General features: G+C 40.5%; 1 protein-coding gene across 2 annotated transcripts in view; it reads left to right on the top strand.

The window, feature by feature from the left end:
* The window catches only part of MCCC2 (methylcrotonoyl-CoA carboxylase 2), a 64,181-nt gene extending 48,821 nt beyond the window's left edge, over window positions 1–15,360 (top strand). For both annotated transcript variants that reach the window (XM_029217393.1, XM_029217394.1), the window contains exons 12-17: window positions 203–279; window positions 3,334–3,400; window positions 6,830–6,986; window positions 7,871–7,985; window positions 9,846–9,931; window positions 12,705–15,360. In XM_029217393.1, the coding sequence (XP_029073226.1) occupies window positions 203–279; window positions 3,334–3,400; window positions 6,830–6,986; window positions 7,871–7,985; window positions 9,846–9,931; window positions 12,705–12,822 (620 nt within the window). In that variant the 3' untranslated portion in view covers window positions 12,823–15,360. The remainder of the gene's footprint in view (window positions 1–202; window positions 280–3,333; window positions 3,401–6,829; window positions 6,987–7,870; window positions 7,986–9,845; window positions 9,932–12,704) is intronic.
* Window positions 15,361–19,465: the final 4,105 nt, after the last annotated feature.

The raw sequence follows: 19,465 nt of genomic DNA on the forward strand, positions 1-19,465 counted from the left end.
TAACACACCCCTTTCAAGAAAGCAAAAAACCCAGCCTCCAGTACCTTAGAAATAAATTATGCCATGAGCTATTTTGTACCATAGACGAAATCTCTACATTTTAAACATCGATTTGAAATTAAACAATGTATAAATATGTCTGTTCGTTGTGAATTAAAAGCCCTCTGAAATATATACATCTTTTTTTCAATTTTCTTTTGAGGATTTGCTAGAATATTTGGATACCCAGTAGGTATCGTTGGAAACAATGGAGTTCTCTTTTCTGAATCTGCAAAAAAGGCAAGTACTGTTAAAAATGTTTCAAGGTTTTTCTGTTTTAATTTAAACATTATCAAGTAATGAATGAAAATTATTGCATAAAAGCTTTAAAATATTTAACCAGATGCCTTAGCAAACAGAACATTGTGTGCCTATACGTGTGAACATGTATGTGTGTGCGTGTTAAATGTTTGAAACAGCTTTAGGGAGGTTTACGTGAATATGATGAACTGTCTTGAGCACTGTTAAAAATACAAATGTTTGTTTTAGGAAAGTTCTTTTAATACTTGAATTATAACTGCTGTGGATGATGTATACATTTTCTAAGAATATAGGAATACTTGTCTTGAAAGTGTTTCATGCATTCGAGGGGTTCAAACATACTGTTCATATGGTTCTGAGACATGACCTGCTCTATTCTATCCCATAATCCATTTAACTTGATTATATTTTCACTTTTTGGAAACGGAAAGATAGTGGGTCTTGTTACTGAAGCTCTGGTTTTAAAAGAGGGAATTCATGAATATATTTTGGCTTAGTATTCAATTTCATACATCATTGTCTCAGATTTACCTAAACTTGGATAAATGTAATTCATGTACTTATTTGATAAAATATTTTCTTAAGAAAATAAAAAAGTTTAGCCCTGTTTTTCCTCTTCAAATGATAGAGTGAATAACAGGGTAAAAGTTCTCTTACTGAGGCAGGTAACAGGCAATTAAGCACTTTCATACCCTAATTAGGAAGAATTTGTCTTTGGCAGAATGTTTTATTAGTAAAGTTAGTTTCTGGATTTTGCTATTCATTATTGTTCCCCCACTGAGATTATAAGACGAAAATAAGAGAGTAAAAATAAAGAAAATAAAAGTCACCTACATTCGTGCCAGAAATAACCTTGAGTAACATTTTATTATGGTTCCTTAGTTTTTTCTATTCCTCCTCTTTTTTTTTTTTTTTTTTGGTACGCGGGCCTCTCACTGTTGTGGCCTCTCCCGCTGCGGAGCACAGGCTCCGGACGCGCAGGCTCAGCGGCCATGGCTCACGGGCCCAGCCGCTGCGCGGCATGTGGGATCTTCCCGGACCGGGGCACGAACCCGTGTCCCCTGCATCGGCAGGCGGACTCTCAACCACTGCGCCACCAGGGAAGCCCCCCTCCTCTTTTTTTAAACAAAATTGGTTTTGCCATATATAGGGAAGTTTTGCTGGTTTTCACTTAATAGTATGTATAGTGAGCGTTTCCAAAATATTAAATATTTCTAATACACTGACTTTTTTTAAAAAAATTTATTTAATTTATTTATTTTTGGCTGCATTGGGTCTTTGTTGCTGAGTGCAGGCTTTTTCTAGTTGCGGTGAGTGGGGGCCACTGTTCGTTGCGGTGTGCGGGCTTCTCATTGCGGTGGCTTCTCTTGCTGCGGAGCACGGGCTCTAGGCGTGTGGACTTCAGTAGTGGCTCGTGGGCCCTAGAGCGCAGGCTCATTTGCTCCGTGGCATGTGGGATCTTCCCGGACCAGGGCTCGAACCCGTGTCCCCTGCATTGGCAGGTGGATTCTTAACCACTGAGCCACCAGGGAAGCCCCTAATACACTGACTTTTAATGACTATATAATATACTTATTTCAATAGAAGGTATGTCAGACTGAGGCCAACAAACACCGCCTTGTTTTATTTGTTGGCTTGTCACAGATAAATCCAGGAGGAGAGCTATGTTTGGCCTCTGTCTGACATTTCATTTGTTGAGGTAAGCCCCACAAGTCTGTGTGATTTCCTCGTTCTCGTATTTGAGGTCGAGCAATTGCTTTGCAATCTTGTACTTGCCAAGGCATTTCCAGCTAAGTTAAAGGCATCTGCAAATAGAGAGTAAAATATAAAGGAAACAGCTTTAAGTGTTTTCTTACTCACATAATCTTTAGAAGATAGGGAAAGGAATAGTTATATATATATATATATATATATATATATATATTGTTTTTTTTTTTTTGCGGTACGTGGGCCTCTCACTGTTGTGGCCTCTCCCGTTGCGGAGCACAGGCTCTGGACGCGCAGGCTCAGTGGCCATGGCTCACGGGCACAGCCGCTCCACGGCATGTGGGATCTTCCCAGACCGGGGCATGAACCCGTGTCCCCTGCATCGGCAGGCGGACTCTCAACCACTGCGCCACCGGGGAAGCCCCTGGAATAGTTATATTTTTGTGTCATTAAATAACTAATTTCCTAAACTCAAGGTTAAAAGGTGTCTAGCACTCATCTAAAATCCCATTTGGGCTTCCCCGGTGGCGCAGTAGTTAAGAATCTGCCTTCCAATGCAGGGGACACGGGTTCGAGCCCTGGTCTGGGAAAATCCCACATGCCACGGAACAACTAAGCCTGTGTGCCACAGCTACTGAGCCTGAGCTCTAGAGCCTGCGAGCCACAACTACTGAAGCCCGCACACCTAGAGCCTGTGCTCTGCAACAAGAGCAGCTACTGCAATGAGAAGCTTGCACACCACAATGAAGAGTAACCCTTGCTTGCTGTAACTAGAGAAAGCCCACGCGCAGCAATGAAGACCCAATGCAGCCAAAAAAAAAAAAAAAAAAATCCCCTTTATTTCAAGTATGTTGGTAAGAAAGATATTTTTACTATAATCTTGGTGCGTGAAAGAATTTCAAGTGATCATCAAAACATAGGTATCCCAGAAGGGTTTATATTCTATCTTTTTTAAAGTGGAGAACCAGAGAATTGCCTTCTGGTGAGGCTCAGAAATTCTCATTGACAAGCAATTCCTTCTTCTCTGTTCCTGAAGTTTCACTTGCTGTTTGGAATATTAGTGGTTGACTTCATCTCTGATACAGGAGTTGGCCTGCAGTCATGTGCCAGTGATCACACAGGTGCCTGTGCAAAACAGTGCAAATTGTAATCACGTTCCATTGACAGTGGGTCCCCATGGTAGTAGTATTATTACTGTTACTATAAGGTCAGACTAGCCAAGCAAAGGGTACTCTTTCTTTGACCCAAATGTGTTGCTTGCAGGGTAAATGATGATTAAATTTGCTAACCTCCCACTAAAAAGATTTTTATTTTATTTGCTTATAGGGAGCTCATTTTATCCAGTTATGCTGCCAAAGGAGTATCCCTCTGCTGTTTCTTCAAAACATTACTGGTAAGAAAATGGCTTGGACTTCCCTGGTGGCCTCACAGTGGTTAAGAATCCGCCTGCTAATGCAGGGGACACGGGTTTGAGCCCTGGTCCGGGAAGATCCCACATGCCACAGAGCAACTAAGCCCGTGCGCCACAACTACTGAGCCTGTGCTCTAGAGCCTACGAGCCACAACTACTGAGTCCATGCCGCAACTACTGAAGCCTGCATGCCTAGAGCCCGTGCTCCGCAACAAGAGAAGCCACTGCGATGAGAAGCCCGTGCACTGCAACGAAGAGTAGACCCTGCTGTCAGCAATTAGAGAAACCCTGCACGCAGCAACGAAGACCCAACGCAGCCAAAAAAAAAAGAAAAAGAAAACAGCTTAACCAGTTTGGGTGCATTTATTCAAGAGCTGCAGTGTCCAGTATGGCTCATGTATTGGACAGTGCAGACATAGAATGCTTCCATCATAACAGAAAGCTTTATTGGACATGCTCTCTCTAGATTATCTTTAAAGGTTAACACTTCAAGAATCTTAAGTATTTGGGGGAATTCATCCATGTTTTTGAGTGAAGCAGTTTCTGAGTTTCAAGTGTATCAAACATTTGAGTGGCCTTCCTTTACTCCTGCGCATGTGCACCCACCCACCCAGAAAACAGCAGAGTGTTCTCAGCCAGTAACACTCTCATTAGTGCTGGAGGGTGTTATCTGACCCATGGTCTCTTTCCCAGTACTTTGTTCCCCATAAAGGATTTTAAGTACATGCTGTGGTCCTCCCTTTTCCTTATCTTTCATCGTGCAGTTAATTCTACCTGAAGCAACATCTTAAATGGACATGCACATCCTGAACCAAAGTCTGGGATTTGAGGTGTTTCTTTTAAGATTATTTATTTATTTATTTAATTTTTGGCCGCGTCGGGTCTTAGTTGTGGCACGCAGGCTCTTTCGTTGCGGCGCGCGGGCTTCTCTCTAGTTGTGGCGGGGGGTTTTCTCTCTCTAGTTGTGGCGCGCAGGCTCTGTGGCACATGGGCTCCAGAGTGCATGGGCTCTGTAGTTTGCAGCATGCAGGCTCTCTAGTTGAGGCACACGAGCTCAGTAGTTGTGGCGCACAGGCTTAGTTGCCCTGGCATGTAGTATCTTAGTTTCTTGACCAGGGATCAAACCCGTGTCCCCTGCATTGTAAGGCAGATTCTTTACCACTGGACCACCAGGGAAGTTCCGCGATTTGTGTTTTGACTCCAGAGAATGATAAGACCGATGTCAACTGTCTGATTTCATGTTCCATGGGTGATCCTAACATGGCAGGTGAAATGATTTTTAAGGGCTCTTAGGGTTCTAGAGTTCTTCTTCCTGGCATTCTATGATTCTCCTATTTATACTTTTTGTGTGTTGCATGGTGCCTGACAGATAGGAGGCACTCCGATATGTTGATTAGCTAAAAAAAATGTTTCCCCCAGTCTTCTAAGTCAGGGGTTCCCACCCCTGGGCCGCGGACTGGTACTGATCCATGGCCTGTTAGGAACCAGGCCGCACAGCAGGAGGTGAGTGGTGGGCGAGGGAGTGAAGCTTCCTCTGCTGCTCCCCGTGGCTCACATTACTGCCTGAGCCTTCCCCCCCGCCCGCCGCCACCTCACTCGTGGAAAAATTGTCTTCCCTGAAACCGGTCCCTGGTGCCAAAAAATGTTGGGGACCACTGTTCTAAGTCATGTGTGGTTATCTCAGGTTCAAAGGAAGAAGTCCTTAATTAGTTGTTGGAATCAGGCATGCCTTTATGAGAAGGAGTTTGGCCTTGGCAATCAGCAGGGCTTTACATAGTACTGGTGCTAAAACATCTTCATCTGGTGCTGTTCTTAAGTTTAAGATATCTGGTTAGATGACTCCTGAGAGGAGTTATATCCAGGTGGCAGCCAGAGAGGGCCCTATGTGGCAAACCTTCTAAGAGGGCAGGTAAAAGTACTCTGAAGCTTCATTAGGCCAGAAACCTTGTTTCTAATAATGACTCATTATTTATTAACCACCAGTAAGTTAGACCATGTGCTTGGAAGATTCCTACATTTTCGCTGTGCTTTATTTTTTGTTGGGTTGGGGTCAGAGAGCAGAGTTTGAGTTTGGTTTTTCAACATTGCATTTGAGGGACCTCAAATGTATCCATTTGGAAATATATGGTGGGCAGTTGAAAAGTCTTGAGCACCGAAGAGGTGTGTTAGCTGGAGTCGAACGTGGAGACATCCTTAGAACATGGAGATGGTGTTTAAAGCTGTGGGAATAGATAACACCCAGAGAGAAGAAAAAGGGCTCAGGGATAATCTTTGAGTAACTCTAATTTCTTCCACAGAGATGAGAGTAAAGGAAGAAAGGCAGCATGATTATGTTATTCTTTATGGTGAGAAACAGAAGGGTTAGAGAAAGCCAAGTGAGATGGCCTCGGTCTTCTTTTTCAAGGCAAAATCACTCACGGGGACTAGAGGCACAGGGGGGTGATAGGGTGGTGGGTGGTGGGTGAGGGCTTTTAAGGAGAGTCGATATTTGAGATAGCTATTGTGGGAATGTTACAGGGAGTCGAGATAAAATAGATAAAGGAGTCTCTGAGCTATTCTGAGGGCCCAGTTCAGAGGGCAGGGAGGTGACCAGAGGAAGCAGATGGTGCCTGGTGGGGGCAGGGCTTGTTACATCAGTACTGTTGTATCCATAGCAACTACAGGTGATCCATAAAAAATGGTTTAATTGAATTGGATTACCCATTGCTGGAGATTTGCAAAGCAAGAACAGCGACCATCATGTAGGCCTGTGCGTCTATGGGTGTGGAGGGAGACAAATGAAGCCTGATTCAACGTTTATAAGGTGAAGAGGAAGAACCCCAAGGCCTGGAAAGCGCAGTGACGCTGCAGGCCAGTTTCAACAGAGCCGGGGGTGGGAGCTTGGAGAAGTAGAAGGATCCTATAATTATCATGAGAATTCTTTTATCTTGCTATTGAGTCGCTGACAGGGACTCAGCATCTCTATGAAACATTAATTTTATTTCATCAAAGTTTTAAAGCAGTGCTTCAGAAGGAATAATCTATATTTTAAACCAGGTCAGTGAATCCTAAAGCCCTCACAGTTGGGCTTGCCATAGTACTTTTTCCTTAGCTTGCCATATCCTGTTCTTTCATCACCAAGCTGTTGTTCTGAGATAATTTCTTGAAGATACGTTGCATTCTTATCTTGTTTGAGGATCTCTGTGTGCATCCAGATGAACCACGTAAACAATTTTTTAAATGATTAGAGAAAATTTTATTTTACCTTTTAATGCAAATTTGTGGGGGGCATATTTCACATATAAATATTTTATTAGGGTGAGAGGCCTGTGGTAAAATATAAGGTTGGCAAGACGTCCTTCTAGTACCTTGGTGAAAATGACTTCTGCACACTAATCTCATCACCCTGAGGCTCTCTTTCTGTTCTCACAGGATTTATGGTTGGTAGAGAGTACGAAGCTGAAGGAATTGCCAAGGATGGCGCCAAGATGGTGACTGCCGTAGCCTGTGCCAATGTGCCAAAGATAACTGTCATTATCGGGGGCTCTTACGGGGCTGGAAACTATGGGATGTGTGGCAGAGCATTTAGGTAGGTGGTTGTCATGATTTTCTCTGAAAGCATGAATCATACTTCAAGGATCATTATGAATGGTCAGTTTACGTCAAGGCTATTTGAAATACAGAATGACATTCACAAATCTTAATCAGTTATACCATAATCTGTATCATCTGGAGGCATGAAATGAAATTTAATGCTAAAAGTACCACTTGGAAGAAATCCACAGTGGGAATCAGGAAATATTTTGGAATGGCTGATAATGAAAATACTACATGTCATAACTTGTGTGATGTGTCTAAAGTCTTGCTTTGAGACAGGTGTGTAGACTTAATTGTATATTATATACTGGAAGAGAAGTAAGGCCGAAAATCAGTGAGCCAAGCAGCCAGCTGAAGAGGTTCAAAGAAGAGCAGCATATTACAACAAGAAAAGTAAAAACAGGACATAATAAAGTACAAACATTATAAAGATAGAAGAATCAGGAAAGCCCAAAGTTGCTTTGTTTAAAAGGGTTAACAAACTTGAGAATCCCCTGTTAAAACTAAAAAATAAAGGGAGAAGGCACATATCACCAATTTTAGGAATGGGAAACAGCACATAACTGCACATAATGAGAGGATATTTTGAATACTTTTTTGCCCAGTAAATTTGGATGAAATGGAAAAATACTATTTATCAAAACAGACGTCAGGATCACCTGGAGAACTTAAAAATTCTACCATGCTGAAGCCCCACTGCTGGAGATTACTCTGCGGTGGGTTCTAGGCATTGTTTTTTTTTTTTTAATCCCCAGATAATTGTAATGCGCAGCCAGAATGAAGAACCACTGATTTAAAAGGTAAACATGGGCCTCTGAAAATCTCTGTGTAGTACAGTGAATTCATTTGATCATTCTTTCCTTTTTCCCCCCATAGCCCAAGATTTCTCTACCTGTGGCCAAATGCTCGCATCTCAGTGATGGGAGGAGAGCAGGCAGCTAATGTGCTAGCGACAGTAGCAAAGGACCAAAGAGCACGGGAAGGGAAACAGGTAAATGCTGTTTCTTTGTCTCCAGGTTTGACTTTCACCAGAACACGTGGAGCCAGGGAGCAGCATACCCAAAACCCCTCCAAGTTTGTGGCTAGGATTCCAACATTCAGGGCCTGGCTTTATCTAGAAGACGCTGACCTGGAAATTGTTTTAGCAACTTACACTTATACATTCTCCATTTCTCTTTTTAGAGCCATTTCACTTGAAGTACCTTCTTGTGGTAATTTACAAACTTTTCAGAATCTCCAAGAAAACACTTAACAAACTCTTTTGTCTCTGGGTGCCTGAGGCATAAAGATGTTTGATTCTTAGTCATTTGCAGTTCGTGAGATTTAAATAAATCTGACTTATGTCTTTGATTTTATGACCTAAAGCAGCAGAATTTTGTGTTTCCTATTTTACTTTTAGATTGTTGTTAAGGATACCTCTAGTGGGAGGGCCCCGTTGTGTAATGAGAATTGAATACCATTATTATACCGTGAAAGTATCAATGAAGAAGGAGGGAAAGGGCACTGGAAGCTTAATGAAAAGCAAATCAGCAAATAGCTGCTTTTGAGATGGATTCTTTCGTTTGTGTCTCTGTTAGAGATTCATCGGAAATTTTGCATTACATTTTATTATAACTTACAACTATTTTATGTAAACAGCAGGCCTATAAAATGATTGGTGCATGTTCCTAAAGTTGCTTAGGTGCACTGTTTCATCGTAACGAGGCATAATGTGGAGGAGGCCCTGCCTTCTCAGGCTCTCACTTCTGCCATTTAGAGATTGATCATCTGGTCAACCGCCTAGTTTGTAGAGTGGGGATAATATAAAGCCAGAGGGTGGTTCCTGCCTCCCTGAATGTATCTCATCCGTGCCTCACATCCCCAGCTATCTTTTCCAAGCAACAGTAACTCTGCAGACTTAAGTTGAAGTTTCAGATGCACTTTAGTACTAACTAGTATCCAAGCCAGAGGAAAGTTTTACTTTTGTGTGTATGTAGTGGGGAGTGGGGGATATGAAATTCTACCTGATATTTTGAAGGCATGTCTTAAATTCTAGCCCAGCATGGCGATATCTTATTAAATAGTTGTGTTTTGATTAATTTGATATACAGATATATGAATTCATCTGTTTTTATATGTGAAAGGAAAGTATAGGATTTTAGTGGTTCTCCCTCCAAATTCTGGACCTATAAATGATATTAAACGATGGAAGTACATAAAAGGTTGGATTTATTTGAAAAAAAAAATCACTTGGTTTTTGGTGTGGAATATTTTTTAAGTTGGAAATACTTTTCAGGATTTCAAAATTAGTTTGCATAAAGATTTTAACATGTGAATTATCACTTGTTTCTGGCAATACGGATAGGCAAGCCATTACATTTTTAATTAGGGAAAAATCTCTCTCAGCCATCTGGAAAATTGAAGAGGGTATTTAAAATGGGCCTTATTGTTTTATCCCTTTAAGCTTTAAAATGTTTAAAATTTTAGCTATTTTGAATGAAAATACCCTACATTTCCACCTCCTTATACAGAAACTGCAAGATGTAATATAGCCCTTTGTTATATTGTATAATTCACATCCATTGCTATACCCTGCTGGAATATGTGATACCTTTGGTTTTGACCTGACATTAAACAGCCTCAGGACATTGGCTCTGATAAGGGAGATATAACAGCACACTAATTTGATACTCATGTCTCAGGTGAGATCATGTATGTTAGAGCATCACATGTAATCTGTACATCAGTGTGCAGAGGTGTTGGTTGTAACATTATCGTTGATGAAATCTGTTGCCCCTTTTTTCTTGAGGTTCTCTTGAGTGGATCTGTTGTTCCCCTGCAGCGGACTTACTCATTGTCGCTTTTCTTTCAGTTCTCCAGTGCTGATGAAGCAACTTTGAAAGAGCCCATCATTAAGAGGTTTGAAGAGGAAGGAAACCCTTACTATTCCAGTGCAAGGTGAGAGCCAGAGAATAACTGACTCCTTGGTGGGCACATCTTGGCAGTCAGGGCAGCAGCTTTACAGAGATCTGAGCAGTTGGCATGGTTCAGCCCTCATGGGAACCAAAAAATAACATTTGGACACAATTTTGTACTGTTGTTTCTATAATGGGAATGCTTACTGCTGAAATGCTGCCCCTTCTCCCAGGCTGGGCTTTGGATCCATCACTATTGGTCTGATTCTACCACTCTCCACCCCTCTTCCCTTATCCCGCTCCTAGTTGAAGTGGTCCAAGGCCTGCAGGAGCACTGTGGCCAGAGGTGGACCGCACTGGGGCTGGGAAGATGAGAATTATAGTCCTGGCTGTGTCACTTTCAGGAATTAGTTCTGCAGTAATGGGTTCCTGTCATCCCCCTCTCTGATTATTTTGTTTTTACCCCATTTAAAGATGAAAATGGTTGAACACTTACTGACACTTGTTAACAAGTGAGCTTGTGCATTCAGAAGGTGATTATTCATAGCCAGGATCCACATGTCAACACTAAGCAACTACCTCACACGCCATGGCGGTTCTTATTGTTTGTTTCTTACACCACTTAAATGAGGTAATAAATTATCACAGCTGTCCCCGTTGGAGACATGCGTGTGCTTTCATACCTCTTTTTTCAACAACTTCAATGTTCTACATTCTGAAGAATAATTGAAGCTTCATGTTTTTCTTTTATCCCTTGGGCAGATGGAAAAAAGAAAATAACTATTTGCGTCCTTTAAAAATTGGGTTATGCTGTGATTTATGCCATTTATTGTGAAGGCAGACTGGAGAGGAGGGGGAAAAGAAAATCAAACGTTAAAATCCATGTCAGTTCCTCAAATGCATCTTTTGTGGCAGGCACTGCTCCTGATGTTGGGGGGCAGGAAAGATTGAACATATTTATTTCTCAGAGCATAATTAGTTTCAAAATTCAATTAATACCATTTGGGATTTTTGAAAAGCCTGTTTCTCTTCTTGTTAACATGTATTTCTGCAAGCAAATGTACAGGTATATTTTGCTGTGGTGGGTCATTGATTCTCTTAATTAAGAACAAAATATTTTGTAGTCTTTGATTTAAGAAATAAACGTTCTTTTTACCATCACTTAAATAGGCTTACGTAGTAGCCAGTAGAAGCAAAGAGGAAATAGAAAATCATATAAAAGGTTAAAGAGAAAATATACATTGTAAGCTCACGTAGTAGCCAGTAGAAGCAAAGAGGAAATAGAAAATCATATAAAAGGTTAAAGAGAAAATATACATTGTAAGCTCACCTATAGTTTTTTGCTTGTTTTTACATAAGACTTTGAAATTCACAAGGGCAGTTAGAGTATTAAACTTTGAAAAACAGCATATTTTGTGTGAACCATTAATTTGTTTTTCAGCCCTGGCTAAGTCATCTCTTAAGAAAGACTGAATCCTTTATTATTTTCATACTTAGATTATTATTGTTTTTAGTGGATTATATTCAAGACGAGAGCATATGGCCCAGATAGACTTATCTTTGGAAATTAATATTGAAAAACAAGGTTTTTCTTTTAATTTATAGATGTTTGTTTAACCCTTCTGTTGAAACAGTTGGTGGCATGGAGACACCAACTTTGTTTCAAAGATGAAAGGATTTTCAAGCCAGTTTATGGCACCTTCCTTTGGTTTAATAAATCTCAGCTTAGCAATAAAATTCTGTGGTCTGTTTGGGCTTTAACGTGGCTAGACCTGTCTTTTTGGAGAGCTCTGTCATCATCTGTACAGTACTGCAACCTCCTATGTTTTTCTTAATCCTTACATGCTACACGTACAGCCTGCCGATTTTCTTCTGCTCAGTTGTTTTTATAATCAAACTTTTCCAGACATTTGATTAGGGCCTCTTACCTGGAACAGCCCCAGCACCATCGTGCTTGCTATATTACTCTGCTGGAGGCTTCAGAAGGGAGTGTAATCAATTGACTGGGTTACAAACTACAAGAGTAATATATTTTTTTTTTTGGCTGTTGATACTTTAAGATCCCTATTATGAATATTTTATGAGCAATGATTTCATTCACGGTCTGTCGATGTAAGTATGGTTTAATAATGGATGCTATGTCCAGATACTGAAGGCAGTTTGTTTAAAGAAAGCAAAACTACCATCCACTAATGACCTTTAAAAAACAATATTTCTTACTCATTTTTTTTTATAAATGTGAGGTTGTCCATGAAAAGCAAACTAAGATTTCTACTTGAGTTTCTTCTGAAAGCAGTTTAAAGCCATTACTTGTTTTTCCTATTGTAGCAAAAAATAAAGAACTACATATGAAGGTATTTATTTTATTAATAAAATGTACTGAAGTCTATTCAGTAATTTTCCTAGTTTCTTAAGAGTTTGGGGGAATATACCTTTTCTAGTAGGGACTTTGGTTGGAGACTGTTACCTTGGTTTATGTGGTTCTTCATAATAATAACAGTAATATATCAACTTGACTTGTATGTTTGTGTGGGCGGAGGAGGGACAGGAAAGCTTTTCCTGAAATAAATAAAACCAGGGTTTATTTTGAAGTTCCTTGTAGTAAAATGTTCCTAAAGCTGTGTAAGAGTCATGTTATTTTTCTTTCTCTCTTTATTCCCCTCTTGAACATTGTTTCCATTGCGAGATTATAGTAGCTAATCAGTAGATCCACATATTACCTGAAGGAAAGCCTCCTCAGCACTTTTGGCCATAGGGTGTATAAATGGTGGTTCGGTGGTGGACTCCTGATCGCTTGGTTTTTGTTCTTTTGTCAGGCTGTGGGATGACGGGATTATCGATCCAGTGGACACCAGGCTGGTCCTGGGTCTCAGTCTTAGTGCAGCCCTCAACGCACCCATCCAGAAGACTAACTTCGGTATCTTGAGGATGTAATTGGAATATAAAGCATCTTCCGTTGGACATGTACCAAAAATTAATAAATTAGTAGCCTTAAAATTTTAGACTTTTTCAATATGTGGCTATTACAGTAAAATGGTTTTCTTAACACAGTGCATTATACTTTTCTACCTTTAAAAAAAGAATCAGTGAAGATATTTATTTGATGCAGCTCAATTCCTTGTAAATTCTCTTAGAGAAATTTTTCTATGGCTCAGCTTTACCGCCCTGAAAAGGAAGAGAATAACTTAGGGTTATCCTTTCTAAGCCATAAGTACTATGAAAAGTTCTGTAATCTGTAAATTCCAGGTATTGTTGAGATTTTGAACATAAAGTTGTATTTCCACTGAACTGATCGCGTTGCAGATTATGCATGGTGATATTTTAATGTACTTTTAAAAATAAACGTCTGTTACTTTTCCCTCCAGCCACCACCGTCCTCCTCTCCATAGTTGTCAGGCTTCTTGTCTGCACTCTGGGCTCTGTTTCCTACCCGTTCTCTCCTTACCCTCTCGTTTTCTGGCTTCTACTGCCAACAGCCCTCTCCACGGTCACCACTGACCTCCATGTTCCTGAAACCAGTGGGTCCTTTTCCGATTTTACCTGATTTAATTCTCTGGCGCATTCAAATCAGTCAGACACTTCCTCCTAGAAATTCTGTCCTTAGCTTCCATTGCTGTAACACTCTAGGTTTTCCACCAGCCTCCGTGGCCATTCTTGTTCAGTTTCCTTTGCAGGCCCCACTTCCTCTGCTCATTCCTCCTTCCCTTTACCATTTGTCTTGATTTTTCATTAGTCATATGTGAATGCATTCTTATTCTGAAAGATACAAATAGCACAAAAGTATCTCCTTATTGTTTAATTATTCTTATTAAAATAATAATTGTGGTAAAATATACATAACATTTTAACCACTTTTTTGTGTGCAGTTCTGTGACATTGAGTACATTTACATTGCCACCATCCATCTCCAGAACTTTTCATCATCCCCAATTGAAACTCTATTATTAAACAATAACTCCCCATTCTCTCTTCTCCCTACCACTGGCACATTTCCTTTTTCCTTTTTTTTAATTGAGATATAATTGAATATAACATTATATTAGTTTCAGGTGTACAACATAATGATTCAATATTTATATACACTGCAGATGATCATGAAAATAAGTCTAGTTACCATCCGTCATCAAGCACAGTTACAGACTTGTCTTTTTTTTTCCTGTGATGAGGACTTTTAAGATTTACTCGCTTAGCAACTTGCAAATATGCAGTACAGTATTAACTATAGTCGCCATGCTGTACGTTACATCCCCAGGACAAGCTGGAAGCTTGTACCTTTTGACCCCCTACACTCATTCTGTCCACCCCATGCCCCTCTCCTTTCTGGCAAACACCAGTCTGTTCTTTGTATCTATAAGCTTGGTTTTCTGTTTTGCTTTGTTTGTTTTGTTTTTTAGATTCCACATCTAAGTGAGATCTTATGGTGTTTGTCTTTCTCTGTCTGACTTACTTCACTTAACATAGTGACCTCAAGGTCCATCCGTGCTGTTGCAAATGGCAAGATTTCATTCTTTTTTATGGCTGAATTTTATTCCTCCTCATCCTTGAATGTATGTGTTTTACATGGCTTGATTAATTCTCGCTGGGCCATTTCAGCCCTTCGTATTGTTTTAGTTGCCATCTGAATGGGGATGATTCCTGTGTTGACAGTTCTTAACATAGTTCTCCCCTGAGCTCCAGACCTGTCTATCTAACAGGTCTCAGGAACCTCAGACTCAATCATCAAGTTCTGTTGATTTTGCCTCCTAACTGTCTCTTGAATTCCCCTACTATTTTTGTCTTTTATGCAGGCCTTAGAAGGGGTCTACCTGCATCCAGTCTTACCTAGTCCAATCTCTCCATCACTCTGGAATTAGAATGGCCATTCTAAGGTGCACATCTGTCATGCTGCTTCCTTCCTTACTTCTTTCACTGGTTCCCTGAAGTGCCAAACCCCTAATGGCCTCCATGGATCTTGATCCTCAGCTCTTCAGTCTCATCTCCCTGACTCCTCTTTTCACACTGGGTGCTCCACCCATTCTAGACTTCTTCCAGTTCCTTAAACCTACGAAGTCCTTGCCCCCTTAGAGTCTACGAGGTTCCCTGTGCCTGAACTGTTCTCTCCTCCCTTCTACTTAAACACCTATCTTTTGTCTCTGTGATTTCCCTGGGCTGGGTTAGACACCTGTTGTATGCCCTTGTAGAGCACCATCTTCTTCCTCTGTCACTTTCTCTGTCTTATATGTTTATAAGAAGTATAAACATTTCTTTAATATTGCCCTCCTGCTAGAATGTAAGCTCTGTGAGAGCAGGGATCCTCCTGTTTGGCCTGTATCTCCAATGCCTGGCACTTGTAGATGCTCAAATATTTGTTGAATGAATGAAAAGTCCATATTTTAATTGTATCCTCAGGCCACATCATTTTAAAATAAAGTGATTGATTATACGATCTAAAACAACTATCAAATGCTTTCCTAATAAAATTAATATTTCAAACATTTGTGTGTGATGTTCAGTTTAGGCTGCAGTGTGTATCAGAAGTCAGTTTAGTTTTTTTTTTTTTTTTCTGTACGCGGGCCTCTCACTGTTGTGGCCTCTCCCGTTGCGGAGCCCAGGCTCCGGACGCGCAAGCTCAGCGGCCATGGCTCACGGGCCCAGCCGCTCCGCGGCATGTGGGATCTTCCCGGACCGGGGCACAAACCCGCGTCCCCCTGCATCAGCAGGCGGACTCTCAACCACTGCGCCACCAGGGAAGGCCTCAGCTCAGTTTTTTGAGAAGTATATAGATAGAAGATCATAATTCAGGGGTAAGTTGCATTTTCAGAAGAATGTTTGAGGAGGTCATGGGGAGGATGTGACTGCAGGTTGACCCCTGACCCGCTAGATGACCCCTGACCCGGAACCAGCCAGTCAGTCGTTGGCTCCTCCCCCTCTCCCCTACGGCATGCCGTCCCCATAGCTTGCAGGAGGAAGCCTTGAGAGAGTAAGGTGTTGCTGAGACCACCTGGACTAAATACGTGACTGAACCCCGATAAGGCCTCTATATAAACTTTGAAGATTCTGGCTGGCGGGCGGGGAGACCCCCTCGTCTTGCGGCTGCCACCGCCAAGCCTCGTTTGTGAGTTCCCTGTCTTATTAAACCTGCCACCTCCCAACCTGGAGCGGCTGCCTCTTTCCTCAGCTCTCCTAGCCCTGCGCATATGGCGGCTAGTTTGCCAACCAACAAAGGAACACAGTGAGTATTTTTAAATAGTAAATTATATTAAAATTTCGGTTAACATTTACAACCAGGTCAGAAATCAAAATGATTTTTTATCAAGACTAGTTGGTATTCCATGGGTAGTAACCATCCACAAGTCAAAGATTCATGGATATTTTAGGAGTGTTTTTACCTTTCTCTCTTTAGGAAACATTACGGTCATCACTGGCACCACACTTAAATTAATTAAATTATTTTGTATGTTTTATCTGATACAAAACATTTGTAACATTTTACCAAAATAGGCAGCCTTTTTTGTCTGCCCTTCCGGCTTTATTTACATAGAATTGGCATTCACCATTATGTAGCTGTAAGGTATACACTGTGATGACTTGGTACACATATATTGTGAAGTGATTACCACAGTATGGTTACTTAGCACATCCATCACCTCACGTAACTACTAACTTTTTTAATGAGAATTTTTTAAACATTTTAGTTATTAAAAATAATTTCAGCCAGGATAATATGCGTAACTTAGAATTTTGAGAAATGTACAGCTAATTAGTCTCTAAATTAGCCCTTCTGGGCGCTTACAGAATGAAAAAGAGACAAAATTACTTCTATTTTTCAGTTTTCAAGAAAAATGTTTTCAAATGAGAATTTATCACACTAGCAGAAGGCACTATTGACTGTGCAAGTGAAAAACTGATCATTTACCAAACATGCATGGTTACGTGCAAGGCATGACTAGAGGCTGTATATTACATTTACAGGGGCAAGAGCAGGTTTTTGAATGATTTCATTAATAAGACTTTTGGGAGGGGAGACCACGTAGTTCTTGTTAGTTGTAAAATGTATTGATCATGGTGTTCTGGAAGGGTGATTGTTGACTGTCCTGATCAAAACTGGATCTCTAAAGATGGGCTCTGAAATTCAGTATTTAGAAAAATGGCAAGAAAATGAACTAGACACTTATGGTCTCCTGTCATTTATAACATTTATAAATGGTACAAATTAAATACAACTAATAATGATGACATTGGTTTTTTTTGTTTGAAAAAAAGCCTTTCGACAAACACTTAAAAATAATTTATTATTTCGTGTGCCTCGGATGCTCTTGTATCTGGAATCAGGATGCTAAGGATAAAGTTGTTCTTGTAGCTAAATGAAATTTCTGTCTGCCTTTGACCTTTGTAGGCAAGTGTGCATTCCAGATGAGGAGGCTTATAATCAACATGACTGTACAATTGACCATGCACTCTGGGCCGCTTGAGAGTGAAAGGGCCCTACTGCTAATAATGACACTGGGAAACAGGTGTGAGCCAGGACTGATCAGGCAGCCTGGGATGTATGGTTGCTCTCTCTGTAACTCACTATCATGGACTGAGTACTGATGTTACACATCAGGTGTTGATAATTCTTACAAGCCAGTATTCCAGATAGCTGCTTTGTAGCTTTCTTTTTTTTAAAAAAATTATTTCATTTTAAAATTTTTGGCTGCATTGGGTCTTCATTGCTGCGCATGGGCTTTCTCTAGTTGTGGTGAGCGGGGGTTACTCTTCATTGCGGTGCGCAGACTTCTCATTGCGATGGCTTCTTTTGTTACAGAGCACGGGCTCTAGGCACACGGGCTTAGTAGTTGTGGCGCGCAGGCTCTATAGCGCAGGCTCAGTAGTTGTGGCGCACAGGCTTAATTGCTTCGCAGCGTGTGGTATCTTCCTGGACCAGGGCTAGAACCCGCGTTCCCTGCATTGGCAGGCGGATTCTTAACCACTGCGCCACCAGGGAAGCCCTGCTTTGTAGCTTTTTAGTGGCTTAAAACAGAATTATTCTCTTACAGTTCTGGAGATCAGAAGTCTAAAATCAAAATAGCAGGGCTGCATTCCTTCTGAGGCTTTGAGGGGAAAATCTAATTCCTTGCTGATTTCAGCTTCTAGAGGCTGTCTGCCTGATGTGTAAATTTTAATATAGATTTCAATATGATATCAAACACATGATATGCATTAACATTCTAGAGAGCTATGTAATTGACTCAAGAGGAGAATTTACCATAAGGCAGGGGTAATTTGATTTTCTGTTGCAGCCAGCATTTCAGTATGTCTGGAAGCTTTTTTCTTTCACAAAGATGACCCAAATCACAGGTTTGAGCTTATGTTAATGGAGAGGAGTGTCTGAGAGTGGACAAGGTCTTAGAAGGTGGGGATTTAATGGAGAACTTATTGAAGAGAAAATGTGACCAAACTACTTGTCAGAAGTAAGCTGGAGAAAAGACATTTTTTTTTAATGTGTAATTGAGCAGATATTAATTTTAAGATGTGAACAAGTAGAATTTTGGAGAACTCGGACTAGTATCAAGAGGTTTCTGTAGAAGATGTACTTGACGTTTTCAACCATAGCTCTATCCATCACATTCCTATAGCTGTAGGATAATTTAAAATAACTTTTGTTGCAAAATTATTTATAATTAAAAATCCAACAATGTTATTTGTAAAAAATTTAGAGACTGAAGAAAATAAAGTGAAAATTCTCTGTAATTTCACCACCTAGAGATAACGGCTATTAATATTTTCTTGTATACTATTCTCTTTTTTCTATCTGTAGGAATTTTTTTCACAAAAAGGTTATTCTGTAATCTGCATTTTCACTTAATGTAGTATAAATGTGTTGACATGTTTTCATGTCATTTAATATTTCCTCTACAATAATTTTGTTGTTACATGATATTACATTGTATAGATGCCCTGTTTGATTTAACCACTCCCTTATTGTCGGATACTTAGGTTGTTTCTGGTTTCCCACTATTATAGATAATGCTGTAACAAATATCTTGTAGCTTCTCTATATGGCTGTGATTATTTTGTTAGTACAAGTTCCCAAAAGTGTATGTAGACCTTTAAGGCATGTTGCTAAATTGTGCTCTATAAATGTACATTTATGGTACAAGTCCTGCTGGGTATAATGATGACCCTGGTGCTTTCAGATACTGAAACAGCTTCTAGTAGAATTAAATGGTTTACAAACCGAGTGTTTCCTTTAATTTTTAAAAATTGTGTCTAGGTGACAATGTCACATCAGTAACAAGTTGTGAAGACTCAGCATAAATGCATGGGAGGCATCGTGGTCGTGGAAAGAACACTAGACTGAGAAGAACTGGGAGAAAACCAGTTCAGTCCTAGTTCTGCTACTAAAAAGTTGTGTGAACTTGGGGAAGATGGCAGGGGACCAAAATCAGTTTTCTTTCTTTTTCCAGAGGCCCAAGTTTTCTTTCCACCTCCTCATGTCCCCTTTATCTCTGCCAGTGATAGGGCAAGTGGGCAGAGGAGGTGAGGATTTGAGGGAAGGGAAGGTCTTAGAAGGTGGGGATTTAATGGAGAACTTTCTGAAGAGAAAACATGACCA

The sequence above is a fragment of the Monodon monoceros genome, unplaced genomic scaffold (assembly GCF_005190385.1).
Source record: "Monodon monoceros isolate NGI ecotype Baffin Bay Population unplaced genomic scaffold, NGI_Narwhal_1 Super_Scaffold_12, whole genome shotgun sequence".
Lineage (NCBI taxonomy): Eukaryota > Metazoa > Chordata > Mammalia > Artiodactyla > Monodontidae > Monodon > Monodon monoceros.